Source organism: Jaculus jaculus, chromosome 4 (genome assembly GCF_020740685.1).
Source record: "Jaculus jaculus isolate mJacJac1 chromosome 4, mJacJac1.mat.Y.cur, whole genome shotgun sequence".
Classification (NCBI taxonomy): Eukaryota; Metazoa; Chordata; class Mammalia; order Rodentia; family Dipodidae; genus Jaculus; species Jaculus jaculus.
Genome location: NC_059105.1, coordinates 99,029,337 through 99,053,258, shown reverse-complemented (window position 1 = coordinate 99,053,258; position 23,922 = coordinate 99,029,337). Strand labels below are relative to the sequence as shown.

Sequence of the window (23,922 nt, the reverse complement as noted above, 5' to 3'; positions counted from 1 at the left end):
GGGAGAGCTGAGGAGTTTCTGGCCAGACATGGCTTTCTGTGACCTGGGGGCTCTGTGCTTGGCTGAAACATCATTATTGCTTTGTTTCAGGCTGGACACTGCCAGGTGCCTGCTGCCTGACCTCTGTTTAAATGAGGGACTTCAAGATAGACAGCATGGTTCTTTTCAGCTTATTGTATGAAGTTACACTAGTCCAAGTTAAAAGTGGACCCCAAATGGTTACACTATACAAGCTGTGAGGTTTTTAAACTTGTCGCAAGGGACAGAAGGGACATTCTACTCATTGCATGGAAATTCTCACTCTTCAGAGAGCCACAAATCCTTAAAACCCATGAACCTTCAGCTGACCATCCTTAGCCCGTCCAATCTCTATTAGGAACTGCCATATGTTCTTGCGCTGGTCACCCTGTAGCTGAATCACATCTCCATATTCTGAATGTTCAATTACAGTACCATGGCAGGCAAAATTATTCTTGAACGCCTTCACTAATTTCTTTTTATTGTAATCATCAGCGATCCCTTGGACAGTAGTCGGGGTCTTCCTGCTGTTCCTCTGTTGAATTTGTGTGTGGATATAATCCTCAGTATGGGCAGGAAGCAGGTCATCACCTTTACCTGCATCAGCAAAGGGGTCGAAAGTGTAGAGGCTCTGGATTTCAGAGACAGGATACAATTCCTTTTCCTCAGTGGAAATGGCCTGTGGAAGATGGCTATAGGAGAAGGCGGGCAAGAGGGACAGAGCATCTGCAAGCAAGGGGCCTCTAGGGGGAGGCAGCTGAGTCCTCACTGGCGGCTCACTGACTGGGGTGCTGTTTTAATTATATGGGTCTTTCCTGTGTTTGGTTAGTTTTATTCAAAGGTATTTGTATGTGTGTGTGTGTGTGTGTGTGTGTGTGTGTGTGTGTGTTGAAAATAGGACATCTGCACTGACTTATTTCTCTCTATATTTGTCCTTTGTATCAAGAAACATTATTTATTTTTGTATATACATTTTGTATCTTGAAAATTTTATTTTGTAATTTTCTGAAGGAATAAATCACCTTTAGAAATTATGAGGTGGAAACTTTCAGGTCACTAATGTATAGAATCATGTCTTCTACAAATAGGGCTAGTTTGACTTCTTCCTTCCCAATCTGAGTCACTTTTAATCCTTCTCCTGTCCGATTGCTTGGGTTAGGACTTCCAATAATATATTGCAAGACCAGTGGTGACAGTGGGCAGCCCTGTCTTGTTGCTGATCTCAATGGAAACTTCTTGAATTTTTCTTTAAGTATCATTTGGGATTTAGGCACTTTACATACAGCCTTGATTGCTTTAAGATATCAGCCACTTATACCTATTCTCTCTAGCATTTTGATCGTGAAGTGCCATTGTATTCTGCTTAAGGCCTTCTTTGCATCTATTGAAATGACCATGTGGTTCTTGTGATTAAGTTAATAAGGTAACCAATTTTGATATGCTCAACCATCCCTGCATTCCTGGGATGAATCCTGTTTTGATCAAGTTGGATAATCCTTTAGATGGGCTGTTGAATTTGGTTTATGAGGATTTTGTTCAGGATCTATATTCAACATTCTCAGTATTTCTTACTTATTCTATAGTTGTGGAAAAGTAAAGGCAATTTGCTATGTGTTGTCAAAGAAAATGTTAGTCATTCTTTACTGTTCTAAATCTTCTATGGGCCTTTCTGTGAGAAAATACTCTTTACAAGACCTTGAGATTAACAGTGTTGCAAGTTACTAACATAACCTGAGAAAAGGTACACAGAAGGGATTCTCAAACACTAAATAAAGATTCTGCAACTCAAAATCACAGAAATTCACTTAATCCAATTTAAAACAAAATTATGAAATGTGTTCTTTGTAGGTATTCACAAGTAGTGCTTTTTTCATTCATGATAATATCTCAGTACTTAGAAAATAATCCTAACAATTTAAAGAGTAGACATCTGATTAAATTTCCTGTATTCTATGACCCAAAATGTATACAAAAGACATGGATGGTTGCACTATTTAGGGGAACCACACTGATTTTAGAGAAGACAGCCCTCTGGATCTTTCCTATCCAGAAGAGCTGATCCTGAGAGATGGTGAAGTAAACTGTTGCTCTTATCTCAGGAGTGGGCTATCTGCCTCTGGTAGTGGCTTGAGCAAAAAAAGGAAACTTAAGAGAAGTTTAGTTTAAGCCATTCACACTGCTGCATCTGTTATCACTGCTGTTTTGATCTTCTTGTGGCTATGGCTTCCTCTCTTCTGCACCCACATACTCAACAGCCCTTTATTGACAAACAAGAAGTAGTAATACATGAACAAGTAGTGTACTATATTAGAAAATTATAAGAAACATTCAGATTTGGATAATTCTTAAACATTTGATAAAGGAAGGGATTTAGGATTATGACCTACTGGACTTTGCTGATCCAGAACCCCTTACACTTTGATCATAAGAGCAATCAAAATAAGTCCACCTCCTTTCAACAGATCTATGGACCTATAGTTGCTGACCTCATTGTATTCAATGCTATGATCAGCACTTCTTACACACATGTTTGTTTTAAGTCATAAGTCCATCCAGGCTTCTGAGAAAAGGCACATAGGGCATATCTTAAGATGAGCCAGCATCTCTAAACATTGATTGTCGATATTGATCATCTGTGCTGTTTAGGCCAAAGGCACACCAAGCTAGAGAAAACATAGTCACATTGCTTTCATCAGGTGGATGTACAATTAACTTTAGAACAAGTTATAAATAAGGAATTTAAGATCTTTCAACAAGAATAGCACAAATGCTACTTATAAGGTGCATAAGGAATATTTCCACAGTTCTTAGCAATAATAGCCCATTCTTGTAATTTGCTATCAAATTTTGTTCTTATTGTCCACTCACGCAGTTTGTTCTTACAGTTCATCCATACAGATGGTGTGCTGGAAGGAACACAGGGGAAATATATTTATAAGTATATTTAACAAAGTAGCTCTAAAGTATGTGAGTATTTTCAACAAGGTAACCCTAAAGTATGTATTTTCAAGCCACTATTTAGATATTCTTGTTTTGACTCTCAATCTTTTCTTTTTATTTATTTAATGTTTAAATTTTATTTATTTATTGATTCAAGAGAGAGAAAGAGGCAGACAGACAGAGACAATGGGCATGCCAAGGCCTCCAGCCACTGCAAACAAACTGCAGACACATGCACCCCTCTGTACATCTGGCTTACATGGGTCCTGGACTGTTGAACTGGGATACTTTGGCTTTGCAGGCAAATGCCTTAACCACTAAGCAATCTCTCCAGCCCCTCATTCTTTTCTTAAATGTAATATGATGGTAAATCTTGATTGTCAAATTGATACATTATTTTGGCTGTGTGTATGTATGACATTATTAAAAAGGGTTAAGTGAAGTGTGAAGACTTCCCCAGAATGAGTGGCACCTTCCAGAAGAAGCCCAGATATAATTAGGTCCAAAGAAAAAGCAGTATTGTTTTTCTGTCTATTGTCACTTATTGCTGGTGAGTGCATTTCACACATTGTTGTTGCTGTTGCTGCTGGTATCTTTCTCTCAGCATGTTCCGCCTCTGCAAGTTCCAATAGACTGAAAGCTAGCGACTCTTCAGAAATCTCACAGGCCTTCAGCAACAGACCAAGATAGCTGACATATCCAGTTTTGTGGACTGAGCAGCTACCCAGTTCTCACCCTCTCCAGAATGAAGTTAGCCATTGTTAGAATCCACAATTCCTTCTGTATAAGCCAATCTAACAAATCCCTTTTAATTAGCATATTCATTCTGTTGATTCTATCCCTCTAGTGAGCTTTGACTATATGGATTTTGCTACCAGGAGTGGTTCCAGCAAAACAGAATGATAAAGAAGATTTTTTTTAGTGTGTTTTGTAGTATCTGCAACTCAACTAAACCTAAATCATTAACAATGTCTGGAACTATGGAGAGCACTGGTAATCTATGGTATGGGGAATGCAAAAAATTATGCACGATAAATGCATGCAACACTTCTAGTTTACCACCTGTGAAAATCATGGAGTTTAGGGATGCTACAAATGAAACTTCTGAACACTTCTGCAAAAGTAATAAATATAATGATTCTGACTGATTCTAGTATTTCTTCCTAAAGTAAAAGGAAAGGAAAGAGCTCAGAGAAGAAATATTGTAGCTACAGATTAAATAAACAAAATAAATGTTTTTAAGTTTGTCCTGCAGGAACAATCTACCCATCATCCATAGGTATTCTGCCATATTTTACTATACATTGGTTTACATACAATACAAGTTTAAGTCCCAGTCTCAAAGATAGTCAGCAATAAAGTAAAGGTGTTGATAGAAAAAGAGTGGGCTCCAGGAAATTTTGATGGAGATGTATGTGAAGACCATGATGAGGTCAAGAGCACTGAGCTCTGATTCTTATCTATTGGTTGATGAAATAACATTTAGTGAAGGCTACACCCAGACACCTGCTTTCTGCAGAATTAACCTCTTTACCCTTACCTAAGTAATTCTGCTTTGACCATAGAACTGACAGTGGCCTTCCCTGGAGAGGATGACAAGCAAGATAACACTGGTGTTCACAAGTGCTCATCCACGTTAGGCTGTAGAACAATAAGCAGATACAAGGGTAAAAGAGCCGCTAGAGGTGAGGTAGAAAGTACGACGCATGAGGAGGTGCAATGCATGTCTAAAGAACTCCATGAAATTTCCAACTCATATAATCAGAACTCTGGAAAATACAAATATGTCTGGGAGTGCATTTTAAGTGCAAGGGATGATAGGATAACGAAAATACATTTAGATCAGGCAACATTTATCAATATGGGTTCATTGAGCAGAGATTTTTCTGTTGCAAAATTGAAAAGGGAGCAAAAAGTTTATTTGATTAGCAGGACAAAGTGTGAGTCAAAAGAAGGACTACTGTGAATGAACTGCAAATGTCTGGTATACCTTGGATGACTATTGATGAAGGAATTAAAAGGCTCATGGCACTGCAATGCTCCAATGGATTTGCCATGTAAATTCTAGTCCTCTGCAGTGGGGAGGTCTCAAAAATTTGTTCTTTACTAAACCATAAGAAACTGATTTGTCTGTGAGTGGAGCACCAACATGTGTGAAGAGGTCTGTCATTGCTATTTGCTATTATGCAAATATTACAATCAAAATATGCTGTATGCAGTAAAAATTGAGGTTTCTCAATTAGATCACTTAAATGTAATTGGTAAAATTTGATCTTAAAGTACCAAGGGCCAAGTAGTGGCACTAAATCATCAAAGGTAGAGAGTATACTGACCATACTAGACATCATAGGCAAAGCAATGTTCATAATGGTCTGATTTGGGTAGCCTCTGGCACTGGATAAATAATTTTGGTGTTCTTAGAAAGAAAATACATTGGAAACCAAGTATTTCCTTGCTTGATTTGTATAAGTAGAAAAAAAATCCAGGTCAAATGAATGACAAACTACTTTAAATTCTAGCAATGAATAATTATAAGTGCTTCACCAATTTCTATATTTGAGTCAGCTTATAGAACCAGAACCACTTGAGTAAAAGAGAAGATACATGACACTAAGGAAGGATCCTCTTACAATTCTTAGAAGTTTTGATACTAGTCCTTCTCCTATCCTTTCTCAAAAGGACATGTAACCTTTTAACAGGATAATTATACATTGGGGAAAAGGAAATAATCAGATATTGGGGTATTGATAAATACTGATCCTGAAATGAATTCCAGGATATTTCAAACATCATTCAATGTAAGCATTTATAGAGGTCAGATGCTGAGTTGAACCCTTTTAGTTAAAGCCTGACTCATGGTGAGACAGAAAGGTCCTCAATATGATCATATGATTATTTTCCTGGTCTCATAATTCATAATTTGAGATTAATACACTTAGAAGTTGTCAGAATTCTCACACTGGTTACCCAAACTGTGAAATAAGAAGTGTTATGGTTGGAAAGATCAAATAGAAGCCACTTAACTTGTCTCTACCAAGAAAAGTGGTGAATTTAAAACAGTTTGTCATGCCTAGGAGAATTTTTTCACAGAAATTAGTGACACTCAAGAACATCAAAAAGGCCAAGATGGTGGTTTCTAACACATATCAATTTACCTTCCCTATTTAGCATTTGCATAAGATGAATGGATCATGGAGAATAACAATTACTTATTGAAAATTCAGTCAAGTAGTTATTCACTCTAATTCTAGCTGCTATACCACATCTCCTGGTATGTGGTTTGCAGCTATTGGATCTGGGAAATGCTTTGATCTCCATATCTTCCCATAAGTACCAACGGAAACTATTTGCTTTCAGCTGGCAAGGCCATCACTACACCTGCAATGTTTTATATTGAGATAACATTAGTTCTGTAGCCCTTTTCTATAATTTAGTTTTCAAGGACCTTGAATATCTCTTCTTTCCACAAGCTATTACACTGGTCCATTACATTGAAGATATTAAGCTGATCAGACAAATTACCAGGAGGTAACAGTTATGCCATACTTGTTGGTGCAGTGTATATGGGTGGGAAGTAAATGTAACAAAAATTCAATGGTTTTCCACCTCAGTAAAATTCCCAGGTGTCCAGTGGTTTGTAGTATGTGCAAATACTCCTTCAAAGGTGAAGGACAGGTTGTTGCACCTGGCCACACATGCAGTTGAGAAATAAGTCCCATACAAGTAGGCCTGGTGGGCCTATTTCTACTTTGATGGTAGCAGATTCCTTAGATGGGTATATTACCCTTTCACATACACCAAACGACTTAAAAAGACTGTTAGTTTTGAGTGAATACTGGCTTTACAACAGGTGCAGGATGCTGAACAGACACTTTGCAACTTGGACAATATGATCCAGCGGACCCTTTGGTGCTTGAAGGGTCAGTGGCAGACATGGGTGCTGTCTAGAGTCTTTGAGAGGTGCCCATAGGCGAATTACAATGAAGACGCTTAGGACTTTGAATCAAGGTCCTGTTATCATCTACAGACAACTAATGACCCTTTGAGATATCTCTTAGCTTGCTATTGGGCCTTTGTGGAAACCAAGCACTTAACAATAGGCCATTAAGTCCCCATGTGACCTCAGGGACTCATGAGTGAGAAACTATTGATCTACCTAGCCATAAAATTGGGTGTGAACAGTAGCAGTACATCATCAATACAAGTGAACAGACCTGGATAAGTAGGGAAAGCTCAAGTAATCCATATGAGGAATCTGTTAAAACACTTAGAAATCTATTTGCTGTTTACGATGATTTCTGTCAACAATAATGTACCCATTGCCTCATAGACTATGTTGACTGAAATGATGAGAACACTAGAGTTTGTTTTCAAATCATTCTGCATTCTATGAAGGCACCATCCAGAGGTGGGCAGCTGCAGTATTACATCCCTTTCACAGGGCAACCCAGAAGGACAGTAGTGAAGTGGGCAGACCATCAGTCAGTGCACATGGTTGTTCATTTTGCTCAGAAGGAAAAATGGCTAGACATATGGCTGTATGGTTATGTATTAAATTATGAGCTGTAGAATTATGGCTTGAACTCTCAGAATGGTCACACCATGGGAAGGCACGTGGGTGTTTTATGTTAATTCACACTAAAAGTAGCCTCAGTAGAGGAGGATTACAGTAATTATATTGGTAAGATGACCAGTCTGTGGATAGCAGTCAGCCTCTTTCCCTGGTCAGCCCTGTCATTGTTCAATCTGTTCTTTAACAAAATGGCATGGCTGGAGGTTATGTATGGTCTCAACAACATGAAATTCTGCTCACCAAGACTGACTTAGCCATGGATAGTGCTGAGTACCAAATTGACAGCAGCAGAGCATAGCATTGAGCCTCCCCCCCACCACCAATTGGCACTGTTGCCCAAGGCAACCATCCAGGAATCTGGTGGCAGATTCATTATATTGGACTACTTCTTTACTGAAATACATAGGTATTCTGGACATGGACTTCCCTTTCTTGCATGTAAATGATTCTGGAAATTCATGGAATTGCATAATGCCTTACCCTCAAGCATGAATAACAATGCTTCTAACCAAGGAACTAAGCATTCCTCAAAGAACTTGGCTGCCTGTTCTGGGGGAATAATAGTGCCTTTTTAGTGTTATATGGGACAATTATATCAGGTAGAGTGATGTCATCATTATTATTATTTTTATTTTAAAATATATATGACATAAAGAACTGATTGGATGTCATGTTGGGAAAGGATGAACTTGTGATAGTTAATCTTGATTGATACTTGGTTTAAACTGGCATTAACTAAGGGATAGGAATCAGAGTGGGTCTGTAAAGACATTTAAAGGAAGAATTAGCATGGAGGAGAAAACCCTCCCCCAGACTGGGTGCTTTCTTTCCACAGCAGAGAAGTCCTCAGAAAAAAATACCCTTTGCCTGCCTGCTTGCCTTACTTCTGCGAGTGTCTATCCTGCTGATGCTACTACTGTTGCCAACCTTTGCCGACCTAGGAACCCAGCTTCAAGTTCAAACATGGGTGGCATTTAGTGACTCTACAGGAAACTTCTAAGCCCTCTATACCAGATTTGGACTGTTGAGGCAACTATCATTGGCTCCAAATGCTTGTTATTGGTAGAAATGGCTTTTGAAAAATGATAACAACATGGATGAAATCCTTGGTTGAGGAATCAGGATTACCATTGGCTCCAAATGCTTGTTATTGGTAGAAATGGCTTTTGCAAAACGATAACATCATGGATGAAATCCTTGGTTGGGGAATCAGGATTTCCTTATTTGGTCTCATGAAGCTTTAAGGATTAAAGAGAATTAATATAGACTTAACACATTGACTGACATTGTCACATTTTAAGGGGCAAAAATATTCTTACAGAAATTCTCTCAGAGATTTAATATGTTAATGCACACTTTGACTATTTTAGTGAAATTCAGGGTGCACATAATTTTCCCAATGTACCTAAGGAGACTGAAAGGTTACTGTCTGTCAGAATATGAAACGTTCTTCATGATTGTGTCTAGAATACATGCTGTATGTTTTCAATTGTTCAGAAGTTATCACAAAAACAAATGCTAAAATAATCAACATCAGGAGAACAAAAATGAAATTATGGTATTCCTATATACTTGCAAAATCTATGATGCTAGTTCAGATTGTTTTGCTGTAATCTAAGCTTTTCAGTAGTCAAATGACTGACATTCTATCTATGATGTTATATGATACACCCTAGGTTATCATGCAGTACAAATTAGCACAGTATATCACATCTGTGATCCTCTTTTCAGGGTACTTGATAGAATATATTTAGCTACTTGGTTGAAGTAAGTTATGATCAAGTTATTAATCATAATAAATTAATTATTTCAAGAAAATAAAGCATCACACTAACATATATTTGGAAATGGAAGACTATTTTAATATTTATTATATACAGTTTCATATATTCCTCTTTGTCACTGCTTTGAAACTCAAGAATTAGGTTTAGTAGTTATTTACAAAGAGGAATGTAATGCCATAGTCAATGACTAGTTACTACCATAACACTAAACACCACACTATACTGTGAACTCTGGATATGTGCCTTGCTTAATGTAGTTTGGTAGAATTCATTCTCAGTCATTTGGAAAATAGTATATTTAGATATTCCAAATACTATGATGTTTTTATGCATGATCATTTTTTAAAAAAATTATTTATTTGGAGAGAGAATGAAAAAATATTTATTCATTAATATGAATAGTCATAATGTAGTAATTTTGATAAGTAGGAAAATATCAACTGAACAATGATGGCTAGATGTTTCAAACTTTTAATTTTTAATTTGAACCAAAAATAGTGTCATAGGCACCAAGTGCTATCATTGGTTTTATTTGATATTATAAGTTTTTGTACTTTATTTTAAAAATTACTCACAAATATCAAAATGATAGTAACCATAATCTTTCTGATGACAATTCCTTTAATTGAAAATAGTGCTTTAAGTCTATAGAGATGGCTCAGTAGTGAAAGTGGATTCCTATAAAACCCAATAACTAGAATTCAACCATGTAGACCTTGATGCATAAAATGGTGCAAGCATCTGGAGTTCATTTGCAGCAGTTAGAAGTCTCAGTACGCTTATTCTCTCTCTCTTTGTTGGGCTTGGTGTCACAGCCTTTAATCCTAGCACTGACTCAGGAGGGAGATACCTGTGAGTTCAAGGTCTGCCTCAGACTACATACTGAATTATATATAGGTCAACCTGGGCTACACTGAAACCCTGCCTAAAAAAAAAAAAGAAAGAAAGAAAGAAAAGAAAAAGAAAAAGAAATTTGAAGAAGTTAGCAATTAGAAGTCAGTGACTCAAATTATCAACAATATTTCTTTTTCCTAGAGAAACTATTGTATTTCAGTATGCAGAAGAATTCTAAATGTACATTTTTCAACAGGCTACGAATACATGCAAACAAATTAAATTAATAATTTTATTTTGTCTTTTAAAAAATACTGATCTTGAGAAATAGTTCAGAGGTTAGGAAACTTGCCTGAAAGGCTTAGCGATCAGGGTTGTGATTCCCCAGCACTCACATCAATCAGATACACAGTGGCACATGTACCTAGAGTTCCTTTGCAGCAGCTGAAGGGTACGGTGCATCTATTCTTGCTTTCTCCCTCTTTCTCTCTCCCCATTTACACCCTATCTCTCTCTGCTTAAAAATAAATAATTTTTTTTTCTTCTCAAAAATGAAAATTACTCAATGAAACTGGTTATTTTCCCTGCATGTGTAAAGTAGTAAAGAATCTAGTAACTAGTGGTGGATTGTCCTTGATTCTGGCTAAACACGTAGTTTTCTGCTTAATTGCTTTAGTACCATCAATGCAAGTGCCAATATAATATGAAATCAGACATGTAAGTTCTTAACTATTTTGGACAGTTTAGAAAGCCTGAAAATATCTTAGCATCTTCTAGGATGCAAAGATTACAATTTGAGAAAGTTATCGTTGCCATTGCCTTCTCATTACTAGGACCAATATCTGACCAGAAGCAGCTTATAGAAGGAATAGGTTTATTTCTATAATACAAATTTTTGGTGAAATTGCATCATTCTGGAAAAAGCTGACTCACTTCCATAGATTCATAAGAAAGAGATTGAAGCCAACACCACCAAGCAAGAAGAGACAGAGCTCAAGTTGGCTCTCAGCACACCTTAGATTTGTACTCAAGATTTGCCCCAATGACACACCTCTCGCTGGAGCCCTAAATAGAGAGTTTAATCTAAAATACTGATGTCTTTGAAGAACATACATTCAAAAAACCACAGTCACTTAAAGAATTATGATTTTTGGGCTGGAGAGACTGCTTAGTGGTTAAGGTACTTGCCTGAAAAGCCAAAGGACCAAGGTTTTGATTTCTCAGGACCCACATAAGCCAGATAAACAAGGTGGTACATGCATTTGAAGTATGTTTGCAGTGGCTAGAGACTCTGATGCACCCATCCCCCCTGCTTCTTTCTCAATTAAATAAAAATAAATTATTAAAAGGAATTATGATCTTCATACCTATGATAGTAACCGTTTTATACAGGAATAGACATAAAACAAACATATAGAAATATCTAAAACAATTAATTTCCTATCACAAATAATAACCAATAATGTTTTTCATAAGTGCTGGAATGATTTAGAAATATTTTCACAGGAATAGATATGCCTGAGACCTCCCCCTTATATATGAGAAAGCCTTGGATATTTCTCATGAATTATCAATTATCCAGGCATGCTGAACACTTCTATGGCATAACATAGTAATTTTCCAGTTAATTTATTTTAGATGAGGTGATTTAGATAATTCATTCCCTTTGTTTCTAAATGTAGCTTATTTACATGGATATACAAAATTGTGTTTATCAATTCACAAAATGTCAAATATATTTATGTTATTTTCCATAATGATGTATATTTTTATATTGCTTCTGGGTTATAAATATTATGGAATGCTTGGTTATCTCATGGGTTTCAACAACTGCATTTATTTACTATTTTTATTTGGGAACTGAACCTAGGGCCTTGCACACACTGGGAAAGATCTTGACCCCTGAACTATACCTCAGCCTTCTTTCCATGGATTTTATTTTGAAACACACACTTAACTAAGTTGTCCTGCCTGCCTTAAACTTATAATTTTCTGACTAACCCTCCTCACAAATTAGGATTATAAATCTGTAGCAATAGGCACAGCCTTTCTCTTGTTGTGTTCTTCAAATTGTAAAATTTATGTAACTTTTTTCAGTGCTAGGAATTAAACCCATAATCTGTCTTTAAATTCACAAAACTATACATGTACATATTATGTATATCTTGAAGTAATTTATTGCATTTATTCAACTTTTCTACTCAAGATTTTCCATTTGAAACATTTTAGTGTTTTCTGTCTGCATTCAAAGATCTTATATTTTGGTCATTATCATTTCACTCTAAACCTTCAACCACCTTTTCCTCAGGACTTTGATAGTGTTCGCAATCACAGCTTTGTCATCTCTATTGATTAAGTTTAGGTTTTGTACCCCCCTCAAAGACAACTATTGGCTCCTGTTTATCTATCTATCCATCTATCTATCTATCTATCTATCTATCTATCTATAATCTATGAGAAAGAGAGGAGAGAGATTAAAAAATGTGTGTATCAGGAAATTCCAGACACATGTGCCATTTTGTGCATCAAGCTTTATGTGGGTACTGGGGAATCAAACCTGGGCTGACAGGCTTTGCAAGCAAACACCTTTAACTGCTGAGCTGTCTCTTCAATGTCCACTTTTGTCATTTTGAAATCGTTTTCATTTTCATTTCACTTGACTTTCATATTTACATTCTCATTGCCTAATGACTCAGTTATTGGAAACAAACCTATAATAGTATTTTGTAGCAGTTTTAGACTTTGAATTCACCTCTTTGCTCTTGCTGTTTGTTTACATATTTTCCTTAGTTCTTCATGGCTTGTTTTACTCACATGTAATTCAATTGTAAGGGCATAACTTGGAGGAGTTTGCATTTCATCTGTCAATGTGGATACATATGACTACTTATATCTGTGCAAAGTGTTTTTATTTGTTTGTTTATTGTATTAGTTCTTTGAAACTAGTCATGTGGGTGGCTTAGGTACTTTTTGCTCTTGCAGATGCACATACAAAAGGCAGCCAAAGAGATGTAGCTTTCCTGCCAATCATTTATAGCTTCATGTTATTCCTGGCTCGTGCCAGCCCACCCGTGCATTGCTGCCAGAGCATCCACTGCACTTGCCCCCAACTTGCTGTTTTCATAGAACAGGCAGTTGAGCATAATTTCTGTTTGGTTTTGTTTTCCTTTCACCTCAAACCACTCCCTAGTGGTAAAGCCAGTGATTTTCATTGACTATTTCATCCTGCTAGAAACATCTGACTGATTGGCTGAAAAGAAAACTCTCATAGAAGCACAATGTAGTGACCCAAAAGTCAAAAATAATTCCTGAATAAACATGTCACAAACTTGTGTGTGTGTGTGTGTGTGTGTGTGTGTGTGTTTAATGGATTTCCTGAGCTTTAAAATAATTTTGAATGTGCTTGTTAAGCTGTGCTTCCCGATATCCTCTTCCTTCTACCTCTAAATGTTCTGTGCTGTTCTTGTTTTGAAATTCATTTCCCCTCTGTTTGGATTAGCACTTATGGTGGTGATGAATAATCTATTTTATAAAAAGCTCTTCAAAGAGCTGATTATAATTTATCTAGCTACATATTGTTACCCAGCAAAACATTTACCTTTTCAGTCATGATCTCATGTATGCCTTTATATTATCCATAGCTACCATGCCAGACAAAGTGTGCTGAGCCGGGGGAAGTGGCATTCACTTTTAATTTCAGCATTGAGGAGGCAGAGTTAGGGGGATAGCTGTGGGTTCGAGGCCTTCCTAAGACTATTTTAGGTCAGCCTGGGCTAGAGAAAAATCTTATCTCAAAAAAACGTGCACTTACATGAATATAAAGTAACTGGGATGTAGATTGTTAGTCACTTACTATATGACAATCTCCTCAATTCTCACTTCATGTCTACCAAACTCACAAACAACACCACCTCAAACTAGTGCAATTATCTAAGGTTATCTAAGAAATAAAAGTGTGTCTTAGAAAAGTTAAATTACTCTGTCTAATCCATTGGCGTTATCTGAATGCCTTATAAATTCTTTTAAAAATATTTTATTTATTTAAGAGAGAGAGCGGCAAATAGAGAAGAATAGAAAAGAATCGGCACACCAGGACCTCTAGCCACTGCAAATGAACTTCGGTTGCATACACCACCTTACACATTTCCCTAAGTGGATACTGGGGAATTGAACCTGGCTCCTTAGGCTTCACAGAAAAGCATGTTAATTGCTAAGCCATTTCTCTAGTCCATGTGTTCTTAATTTCCTTCATGATTCTTTCAGCTCAAACCTCATGCTTTATCATGTAAGTTATTTTCTTTCAATGAACACATGGATATTATTCTAAATTTCTGGAGCATAAAATGGAAAATGGAGGCAAGTGTATCAGTTACATTGTGGGTGTTATGACCAGAACAGAAACAATTTAAAGAAGAAAGAGTTTATGGGACTCGTTTATAGTTGCAAGAGGTACAGTTCATTATAGAAAGTAAGACAAGGCAGCAGGAGGGGGAAAGTTAGCTGGACACATTGCATGAGCAGTTAGGAACAGAGAAGGTAAACAGGAAATAGAGCTAGCCTGTAAATTCTAAGAGCCCATTCACAGAGACCTACTTTCCTCCAGCAAGTTTCTATCTCCTAAAGGTTCTATAACTTTTCCAAACATCACCACCACCTGGACCAAGTTTTCAAACACATGAATACATTTAACAATAAAACTCCAACAGTGAGTTACAGAAAAATGAAAACCTAAACAGTTCCACATAGAAGTGTAGTAAAACTGGAACTTTCTCCAACCTCACAAAACTGACATACATGATCACAACTGGAAAGAAAAAGAATCATACCTCTTGCCAAACCTGGAATGTGTCCTGTTATAGGGCTCTATGGCAGGGTGAATGGTGGAGTATCCACTAGCTGGTGAACACATGTGATTCTGTGCTTCAGCATTATTGCCATTGGAATCCAAAGTGAAGCTCCATCTGTGCTGGTAGTAGACCTCTGCCAAGTATATCATGGAAAGATCCAGATGTTCCTCTGTAATAATATATGAAAATTTACTAATAATGATTGTATATTACATTAATTTTATTGTAATTATGGAAATATGCAAATGTCAATCCACATGTGATTTAACATATGTCTAATTTGTCAAGAGGTAACATTATATTATCATAAAGAAGCTTACATTTATTGAAATTAATAACTAAATCAAGAATTTTTTTTACAAAATATTGTTTGGATTCTGAACATTCCTGTTTTGTTCACTTCTCAAATTGAAAATCTCTCATTCATTAGCTACTCTTCATTTGCTTTTCCTTAATTGTGTCTATTGTTAAGGAAGACTGTAGGTAATATCCATGCTGCCCTTTTAAAGCCATGATTTTTATACTTCCTGTTCCCTTGGAATCACTTTTCTAACTTTGGTGTTTGACCAGGTTAGGGTATAGAGTAGTACCAAGTGAAAATGATAAAATAAGTCAGGGTTTAAGGAATAAATTATTTAGACACAGCTTTACAGTAACCTCTTTCTATCTTAGCAAATTCAAGAGGCAGCAAACAACAGTTTATAGTACTTTCAATCTCATTGCTGGGTATTGAACACAATGGATCGTGCATGCTATGCAACTACCCTACTGATCCTCATACCAAGCCTGCAAAGTGTTTTTAAGCAAACACCTGACATTCTAACTTATGTGGTATGTGGTGATCTTGGCAGCAACACATTTGTGGATTTAATTGTGTTTTATGATTAATCCTAATTCACAATTCCTGAAAAGAATTTGAAATATGTCCCAATGGCTATGATATTACTGATAGACACACACACACACACATGCACACACACACATCTTGGTGTTGGAGACTGCATTGCTAGTCAGTTGCTCTTCTGATGAACTGAGCTGAAGACCCAACCTAAATAAGGATTTATATTGAGCTGTAATCATGACTTAGGAAAAATTATTTCCTTTCTAGACCATAAAGGTATAAATAAAAGTTCATACTATGGTCCTATGTAGTCTGATATGTTTCCTCTTGAAACATCTATTTTTGCTTTCTAAATGTAGGAAATTTTATACCAAAATGCATGTTTGTACCAAAATATTATAAATAGTATCATAAGAATTTTACTTAACTCAAATTTATTGAGACATTCATTATTATTCAGAGTTTAGTATGCAAAAGAAATCAGATCTAGAAATATAAGAACAGATCACCATGTGTTATACAATTATGAATACCAGACCGCTAAAAGCAAATTATGTGATGAGAGTTTAGCTCAGTGGTAGAATGGCTGCTTAGCATGAAATCTCTCAATTAATGAAAAGTCAATTAAAGACTATTGGTTTCTAAAAGATAAGTGACACATTTAGTATCAGTCAGTCATTAGAAAATTTTAAATTATGCTAGTATATTTAGCAATTCTGTGTTATTTCTTTGTTTTGGTTAAAATGTAGATTGTACTCCTTTTATAAAATATAGAGAAATAGAAATCAATAATGAATGTAATGATAAGTCTCTTGTTGTATGCCGTTAACATTAGGAACACATCAATAAATGTGAAAGTATTTCTGAGGAAGACTGCTTTAATAATAGAAAATATGGTTAACACTAAAAGTGTGAGAAAAAAGACAGGCTTTATCATAGTTTTTCTCACATAGATAATTCAAAAAGTCACATGTGCAATTCATCATGTCTATATATTCCTTTGTAAAGAACAGTACTTATATCAACTTTGTAATAATGAAATAAAGACAGATCAGCCTGTCTTCCAATCTGATATATTCACTAATACATGAGTAGTAACTTTTTTAACCCAAAATTACATGGCTAATGCTTTCTCACAATTTCATTATTTAGTGATGTTAACCCTCACTTTAGAACTGAAATCAACCCATTTAATGAAATGTGCACATAAACACCAAAGTCATTATTACACATGTAACTATTTGGAAATACTGCATTTCATTTGGAAAATACCCAACACTCATGAATCAGTTTTCTATCTGCTTTATGAAAACAAGTTTTGTCTTATTGGGTTTTTGGAAACAGAATTGAAGCAATACTTCACAAAACCCATTAAAAAGAACTTGAGTCACAAAACGTAAGACTTCTGAATAAGCTACATCATTTCATGTTTTCTTTTGAACACCTAATGGTACAATGAAAACTGATTTGACTATTCAAATGCTCACATTTTCAGGGTATCTGATAGCCTCAAATTAAAAACTTGATTCATAAAATGAAATGCCAATACAATTGAACAATCAACCTCATAAACTTCTAATGCTGAGCAATCTAAACTCTTAATTGGGTAAACAAAGCAGCATTTAATGCTAGAAAATATGAAAGATAGACTATAATTAGAACAATTAACACAATGATGATTCTTACATAGAAGCAGCACATTAAATATTTAACCACAGGAAAGTAAACATTTTAAAATTGATGAACAAAGGAAAATACTTGGGAAGATTAAAAACTAATAGCAATTCTGGGGCATGGTTGTCACATGGAGATTAAAACTGTAGAAACTTTATTATGGAACTGGAGTCACATCCTTTAATTTTATAGCATTATCTAGGTGCATAAACTCAATATTTTGAAAATATTTTTTAAAGTATACATGTTCAGTTTTGCAGAATACTTACATTATTTGAGAAACATATGTCTCAAAAATGGGAAAATTATGTCTAGATTCTGTGTAATCACATACTATGGTTCTGTAAATTACTCCTTTTATAGGAGTCATATTATCTGAGAGAGCAACTTAAAAACAGAAAAGATTTATTTTCTCTCATGGTTTCAGAGGTCTCCATCAATGGTTGTTCATCCTCATGTACTTAGCTAAGACATCAAGGTGGCAGAGCATATGTCCAAGGAAGTTCTCAAGCAGGGTAGAAAGGAATAAAAGTGAAGAATCTCACAGAATGGTTGACCCATCATAGAAAGAGGACAGGGAATAATATATCATCAAGTGACAGACTCAACCAGACCCCAATTTCCACAGTTTCTACCACTTCCCAACAATCTACTCAAAATTCTGATCTATCATGGGATTAAAGTGTTCCTTAAATGAGAGCTGATGTGATCTAATTATCTTGGAAAATCCATTCACAAACATAACCAGATTTACAGTCACTGAGATGCCTGCAATACAATTAGTTGACTGTCACAGTGGTTTTCAAAGCCTTGCAAAAATAATGAAGCCTCTGATGAATTATTTTATTGCTAATGTAGAGTGAAGACTTCATGTGCAACATGAAGTATGGATCCTTGGAACACATAAATCATGGGAGCTGTAAGATTTAAAATTAAGGGTCTGGAAAGATATGTTAGGAAAGTACATGTCTTGTAAACAAGTAGGCCTGATATTAATTCTCAGGACCTACAAAGCTGTGTCTTAATGTTGTAGCACTGGTAATCTCAGTTCTAGGGAGGTAGAGCCTGGCCATGGACACATTAACTGTACTCTGCTTTGTGTGGGAGCACTCATGTAAACACAAGCATACACAAAGCATTAGAATTTATGTCAGTATTATAAAAAGCAAGTTCATCTTTGAAGTGCAAATTGTTAGCCACCCTTAAATCATGAATCTCCTAAATGCTCTTGTGTAGTAGGTCACAAAGAGACACAGAGAGCATATGATAAAGAGAATAGAGGACTTTAATTTTGTTGTCATGTCAATATGTATTTAAAACAAATGAAGAACAAACTTATCCAAATAAAATCAAAGATTATTTTACCTCTTTGGTTGTCAACAATAAGATAAACACCAAATTCAAAGCAAATGATTGGGTCCAAGGTACACCTTAAAAAAATAAATAACTAATTGAGTTAAAAATAGGTTTCTAATTTCCTTTTATCCCCAAATTAAACATGACATAAAATACCAAATGATGACATATTATAAATCTACCAGTTGGCTTCTAACCAGAGAATAGATTCAAGATTTACAATGAGTATATTCAATAGAGTATTTAGGCCACAATATCTATCATAAAATAATGAAGAAACCCATTGATCACAGTAGAAGGACACGAACAATACAAAGTTGGAGGGGCAAAAAGGATAAAACTGTATTCTCAATGCCCTTAAGTAAGTCATGTAAGCCAAGCTGAGACCCAGGCAAGTCTACCTAGTAAAAATTCAAGTGGTGGAGAGGGCAGGCCACCATTGTCTCCCAAGGCAGAGGAAGAGTGGAGAAGTCACTTTGGCTTTTCTCTTCTGCTCTTCTAGACTCAGGTAAGTTTCCCTAGAGGCTACTTGTAATACAAACTTTTGGAATAAATCTTTAGGATTCAGCTCCTTATTCATATAGAACTGGTCAGGCAGAATTATGAAGACTCTGAACCTGCATATCATTCTATGATTCCACTATCAAGGTTAATATGGCAGTTATTTTAATCATCTCAAGCTGTCTTAAAGCAGAGACTGAATGGCTTAAATTTAACTTTGTTACCTTATTGATTATTATATGAAATGGATATTTTGTTATGCATAAGATCTGCTGAAAACTCAATAGTCTTGCTAATATATTACTTTTAATTATTTATAAATTATGAGTTACCCAATATTTGATATTGTGCATGTATAGTTTTAAAATATTAAAATACTTTTATATTCATATTTATTGTGGTTTTTAAACAAAAAGTCAGCAATTTTCTTTCAAGTTTGCTATGAATGCTACATTACTTTAATTTTTTTTAAATTTTAAAAATCTTTTAAAGCCTTTTGTGATTCAAATAATCCATCATATCAAACCACACAAAATGCAGAGCAGACATCATATTAAATATTTTGATTGGATTTTTTTTCTAAGCAAAGCCTTTCATTTATAGGCTAAGAATATTCTGGAGTTAGAAAAAGAACATTCCATAGTATCTCACTGAATGAATTAAGATAGAAGACTAATCAATAAAGAAAAGTCAAGGGCTGGAGAGATGGCTGAGCAGTTAAGATGCTTGCCTAAGGATCCAGGTTCGATTCTCCAGGACCCATGTAAGCCAGATGCACAAGGTGACACATGTATCTGGAGTTCGTTTTCAGGCTAGAGGCCCTGGTGTGCCCATTATCCCCCTCTTTCTCTCTTTCTCTCTCTCAAGAAAGAATGTTCTAAAGAAATTATGTATATCAAGAAAAGATGTGGAAAATCTTGAGGATAAAAGAAGATAGCTGCAAATTGCTTTGAGATGATAAGTGCACAGATATGTGAATTTAAGGAGTCTGGAAATCAAGACAGTTGGGGAAAAGAAGAAACAGAATGGGAGAAAACCTTCCTGAATTGGGTGGACATATTGAAATTAAACTAAAGTCAACTAACCCTAAATAATATGCCAGAAATAGCTTTGACATATCAAATCAAAATTTTCAACATCAAACATAGAGAACACTCAACTCCTTCCAAACCAAATATCCAGAGACACAGAGGCTCCCAAGACCTCATCACTGAAGTAGACCTAAAATGAGCCCCTCATGGCTCAGAGAAATTTGTGGAAGAGAGGGCAGAAAGAAAGTTAGAGCCACATATGGGGACATTATGCATAGAGATATTTCCTCTTACCCATAACTGATGGCTAACCCCACAATCCATGACCCACATTTCCAAATGAGGAGAGGCCCTGCAAAGGGGGGAGGACAGAGAGGAGGCTAATGTATGGTATCAACATGGCTGTATACACACTGTGTACATAACTAATAAAATCATAATAATAATAGAAAAAGTCTTGAACAAAAATCAGGACTCCCCTGAGCTAGAAAAACAACTAAATAATTGTCAATGAACTTTTTTGAAATAATAACAAATGAAAAAATATAATAACAGGGCTGGAGAGATGGCTCAGCAGTTAAGCACTTGCCTGTGAAGTCTAAGGACCCCGGTTCGAGGCTCGATTCTCCAGAACCCACGTTAGCCAGATGCACAAGGGGGCGCACGCATCTGGAGTTCGTTTGCAGTGGCTGGAGGCCCTGGCGCGCCCATTCTCTCTCTCTCTATCAGCCTCATTCTCTCTCTGTCTGTCCCTCTCAAATAAATAAATAAAACAGAAAAAAATTTAAAAGAAAAAAAATATAATAGCAGTTTTAAACAGAAGGGATAATGTGTTACTCAAACCTGTATACAGAAAAACAAGTGGTAAACAATAAAAATGTGGTTAAACATAGCAGTGACTGCCTATAATTTTAATACTCCAAATAGAGACAGAAAGATTACTATAAGCATTACTATAAGATTATTATTTTGAGGTATTCATGATACGTTGGTGAATTTCATGCCACCATTACTGCAAAGGAAATAGGAAGTCAGAAACTACACAGTTGGACCCAGCAGCCACTCTATGCCTTGCCCTGCTATTTCTGCCCATGTAGACCCATCGTGAGGTATAATACTGTGCTTCTAGACATGGCAGCCTTGCCCACCTGTCCCCATGGACCTATGCTGAGGTAGGTCAAGAGACCACAGATCTGTCAGAAAAAGTAGTGAGTTGACAAATGTATATTAAACCACTGATCTAACTTCTGATGTGTTAGTCTTAAAGCAAATACACAAATAACATAAAAGATAATACAACTTGCATCCACTAAAAACACTATCAACTCCAGAAAGTTGACCCAAAATGACAATGATTTAGGCAAAATTACACACTGAATTCAAAATAGTGATTATACATATGTTAAAAGCAATGACATCCTAAGTGTCTATCTCCATCATGCTGGCACTGATTTTCAGGCTCACCTTGGAAATTCACTCTTGGCCATTTCTCCAACTTCTCTGTGGTTTCACCTGGCCCTTGGTTGAAATGCAAGGGCTCATTTATCTCCTCTTATTTCAATACAGTCTTTAAAGGAAAATCAGATTCTCCAACATAGAATAAGTGCTCATCACTGAAGTAGATTTAAAACACACCATGGCTCAGGGGATTTTGCAGAAGACAGGGTGGAAATATTGTAAGAACACAGGTTGGGATGTCATACTCAGAGGCACTGCCCCAATAATTGACTGCTACCCTCACAAAACATAACCCTCAGCTACATGGGGAATACCAGCATTCCTACTGAGGAAGGCCCTCTACCAAACAGGGGCAGAGAAAAGGAAAAAAGATTTTACCAATACATGATGTATGCATAGAAAGTATGTTCTTAATTGAAAAAAGAGAAATGTTAAAGAACAGGGATAAACAGCTCAATGAAACAAAGAAAGTTAATACTGTATATGAAAATAAGATTTAATGGACAGATAGAAACAAAAAATAAAGGTTTTTAAATCAAAAATTCAAATAAAAGCACAATAAAATTTTTTCTATAATTGACTATGAGAAAGAAAATATTGGATATTGAATAATTGGTAGAGGAATTGGTACAATTTTTTAAAGACAATGGAAAATATAAACAATGTATTAATGTAACATGAAAGAACTTTGGAACACCATGAAAATGCAAATCTATGAATTATTGGCATAATGTAAGGGAAATAATACCATTCCCAAGGGAAAAGAGAAGTTTTTATATCACATCAGAAATTTCCATAATTATAGGGAAAATGAAGTCCACTCATGTACAAAAGGTATATAGAAGAACAAGAACAAAGAAAGTTTATTGAAAGTAGTAAGACAGAAACACCAAGCCATGTCTAAAGGCAATCTCATCAGAATCACTGTTGACTTCTCAGTTGAAATATGAAGAAATACATGATAAAAATTAAGTATTCCGAGTTTTGAAATACTACAGCTGCCAATACAACTAATATATCTAGCAAAACTATTGACGGCAACTAAGTGATAAAGGGAAATCAATGATAGAAGCATACTAAAAGACTTTATGATCATTAAGCCAGGTTTATAAGAGATAATGGAAGGATATTTTTAACACTGAATTGCATGAGGGACAAATCTAACAGGTCTCAGAGATAGAGCAAATTATAAAAGAAAGGTAACTAAGAATTATAAGGACTTTCATGCATCAAAAGGATACAGAAGGAAAAAATGAATGAAATCAAAGAAGCTAAGAAAAAAGAGTACACACTTAAATAAATCAACTAAATTACTGGAATTAAAGCATGCTTTTTAATAACACTGAACATAAGTATACTCAATTCCATGAAGAAAAGCACAAACTATGAGGTGGAAAGATGCTTTAACAATTAAGGCACTTGTGTAGAGCCAAAGGAACCAGATTTGATTATCCAGTACCCACATAAAGTCAGATACACAAAATGGTGCATGTATCTGGAGATATTTTGCAGTGGCTAATCACCATGGTGTACCCATTTTATCTCTCCATCTGTCTCTTTCTCTCTCCATCTCTCTCTTCTCAAATAAATTAATAAATAAAAAATTAATTTCATAAACACAGACTAGCATACAAACAGAATCCATATATTTGCTGCCTCCAAGAAATGCACCTGACCATCCAACATAGATAAGCCTTAAGGTAAAGGATGGCAAAAGGTCTTCCTAGCAAATGGATATTAAAAAAAAAAAAAAGTCATTGCTATTTTAATTTCTGATATACTAGATATAAAATAAAAACTAATGCAAAAAGATAAAAATGGTCACTTAATTCTGATTATAGGATCTATCCAAAAAGAGGGCATTACATTACACTCTAAACATAGACATACCAAGTACTAGTACACTGCACTTCATAAAACAAGCACCATTAGGTGCTTAGTAACAGATGAACACCAGCACAACAGGAGCGAGTAATTTCAAAACCGACTTTCAGAAATTGAAAGGTCATCTAGGGCAATCAATAAATAAACAGAAAAGGAGTTGGATTAAATGGTGTCATAGATA

At 35.6% G+C, this 23,922-nt stretch overlaps 1 protein-coding gene across 1 annotated transcript; it reads right to left on the bottom strand.

Moving 5' to 3' along the window:
- Window positions 1-322: 322 nt before the first annotated feature.
- LOC101605851 (eukaryotic translation initiation factor 1-like) lies at window positions 323-21,886 on the bottom strand. The gene is made up of 4 exons (XM_045148378.1): window positions 21,864-21,886; window positions 18,877-18,941; window positions 14,976-15,165; window positions 323-710 (listed from the first exon to the last, which is right to left on the bottom strand). The coding sequence occupies exons 1-4, from the start codon at window positions 21,884-21,886 to the stop codon at window positions 323-325; spliced, it is 666 nt and encodes a 221-aa protein (XP_045004313.1).
- Window positions 21,887-23,922: the final 2,036 nt, after the last annotated feature.

Coding starts and splice junctions, on each gene's coding strand:
- LOC101605851 (XM_045148378.1), bottom strand. CDS start 21,886: ATGGCCAAGAGTGAATTTCCAAG. Junction 18,942..21,863: donor GCCAAGAGTGAATTTCCAAG/GTGAGCCTGAAA, acceptor TATTTTTTTAAG/GTGTACCTTGGACCCAATCA. Junction 15,166..18,876: donor TATTGTTGACAACCAAAGAG/GTAAAATAATCT, acceptor ATATTATTACAG/AGGAACATCTGGATCTTTCC.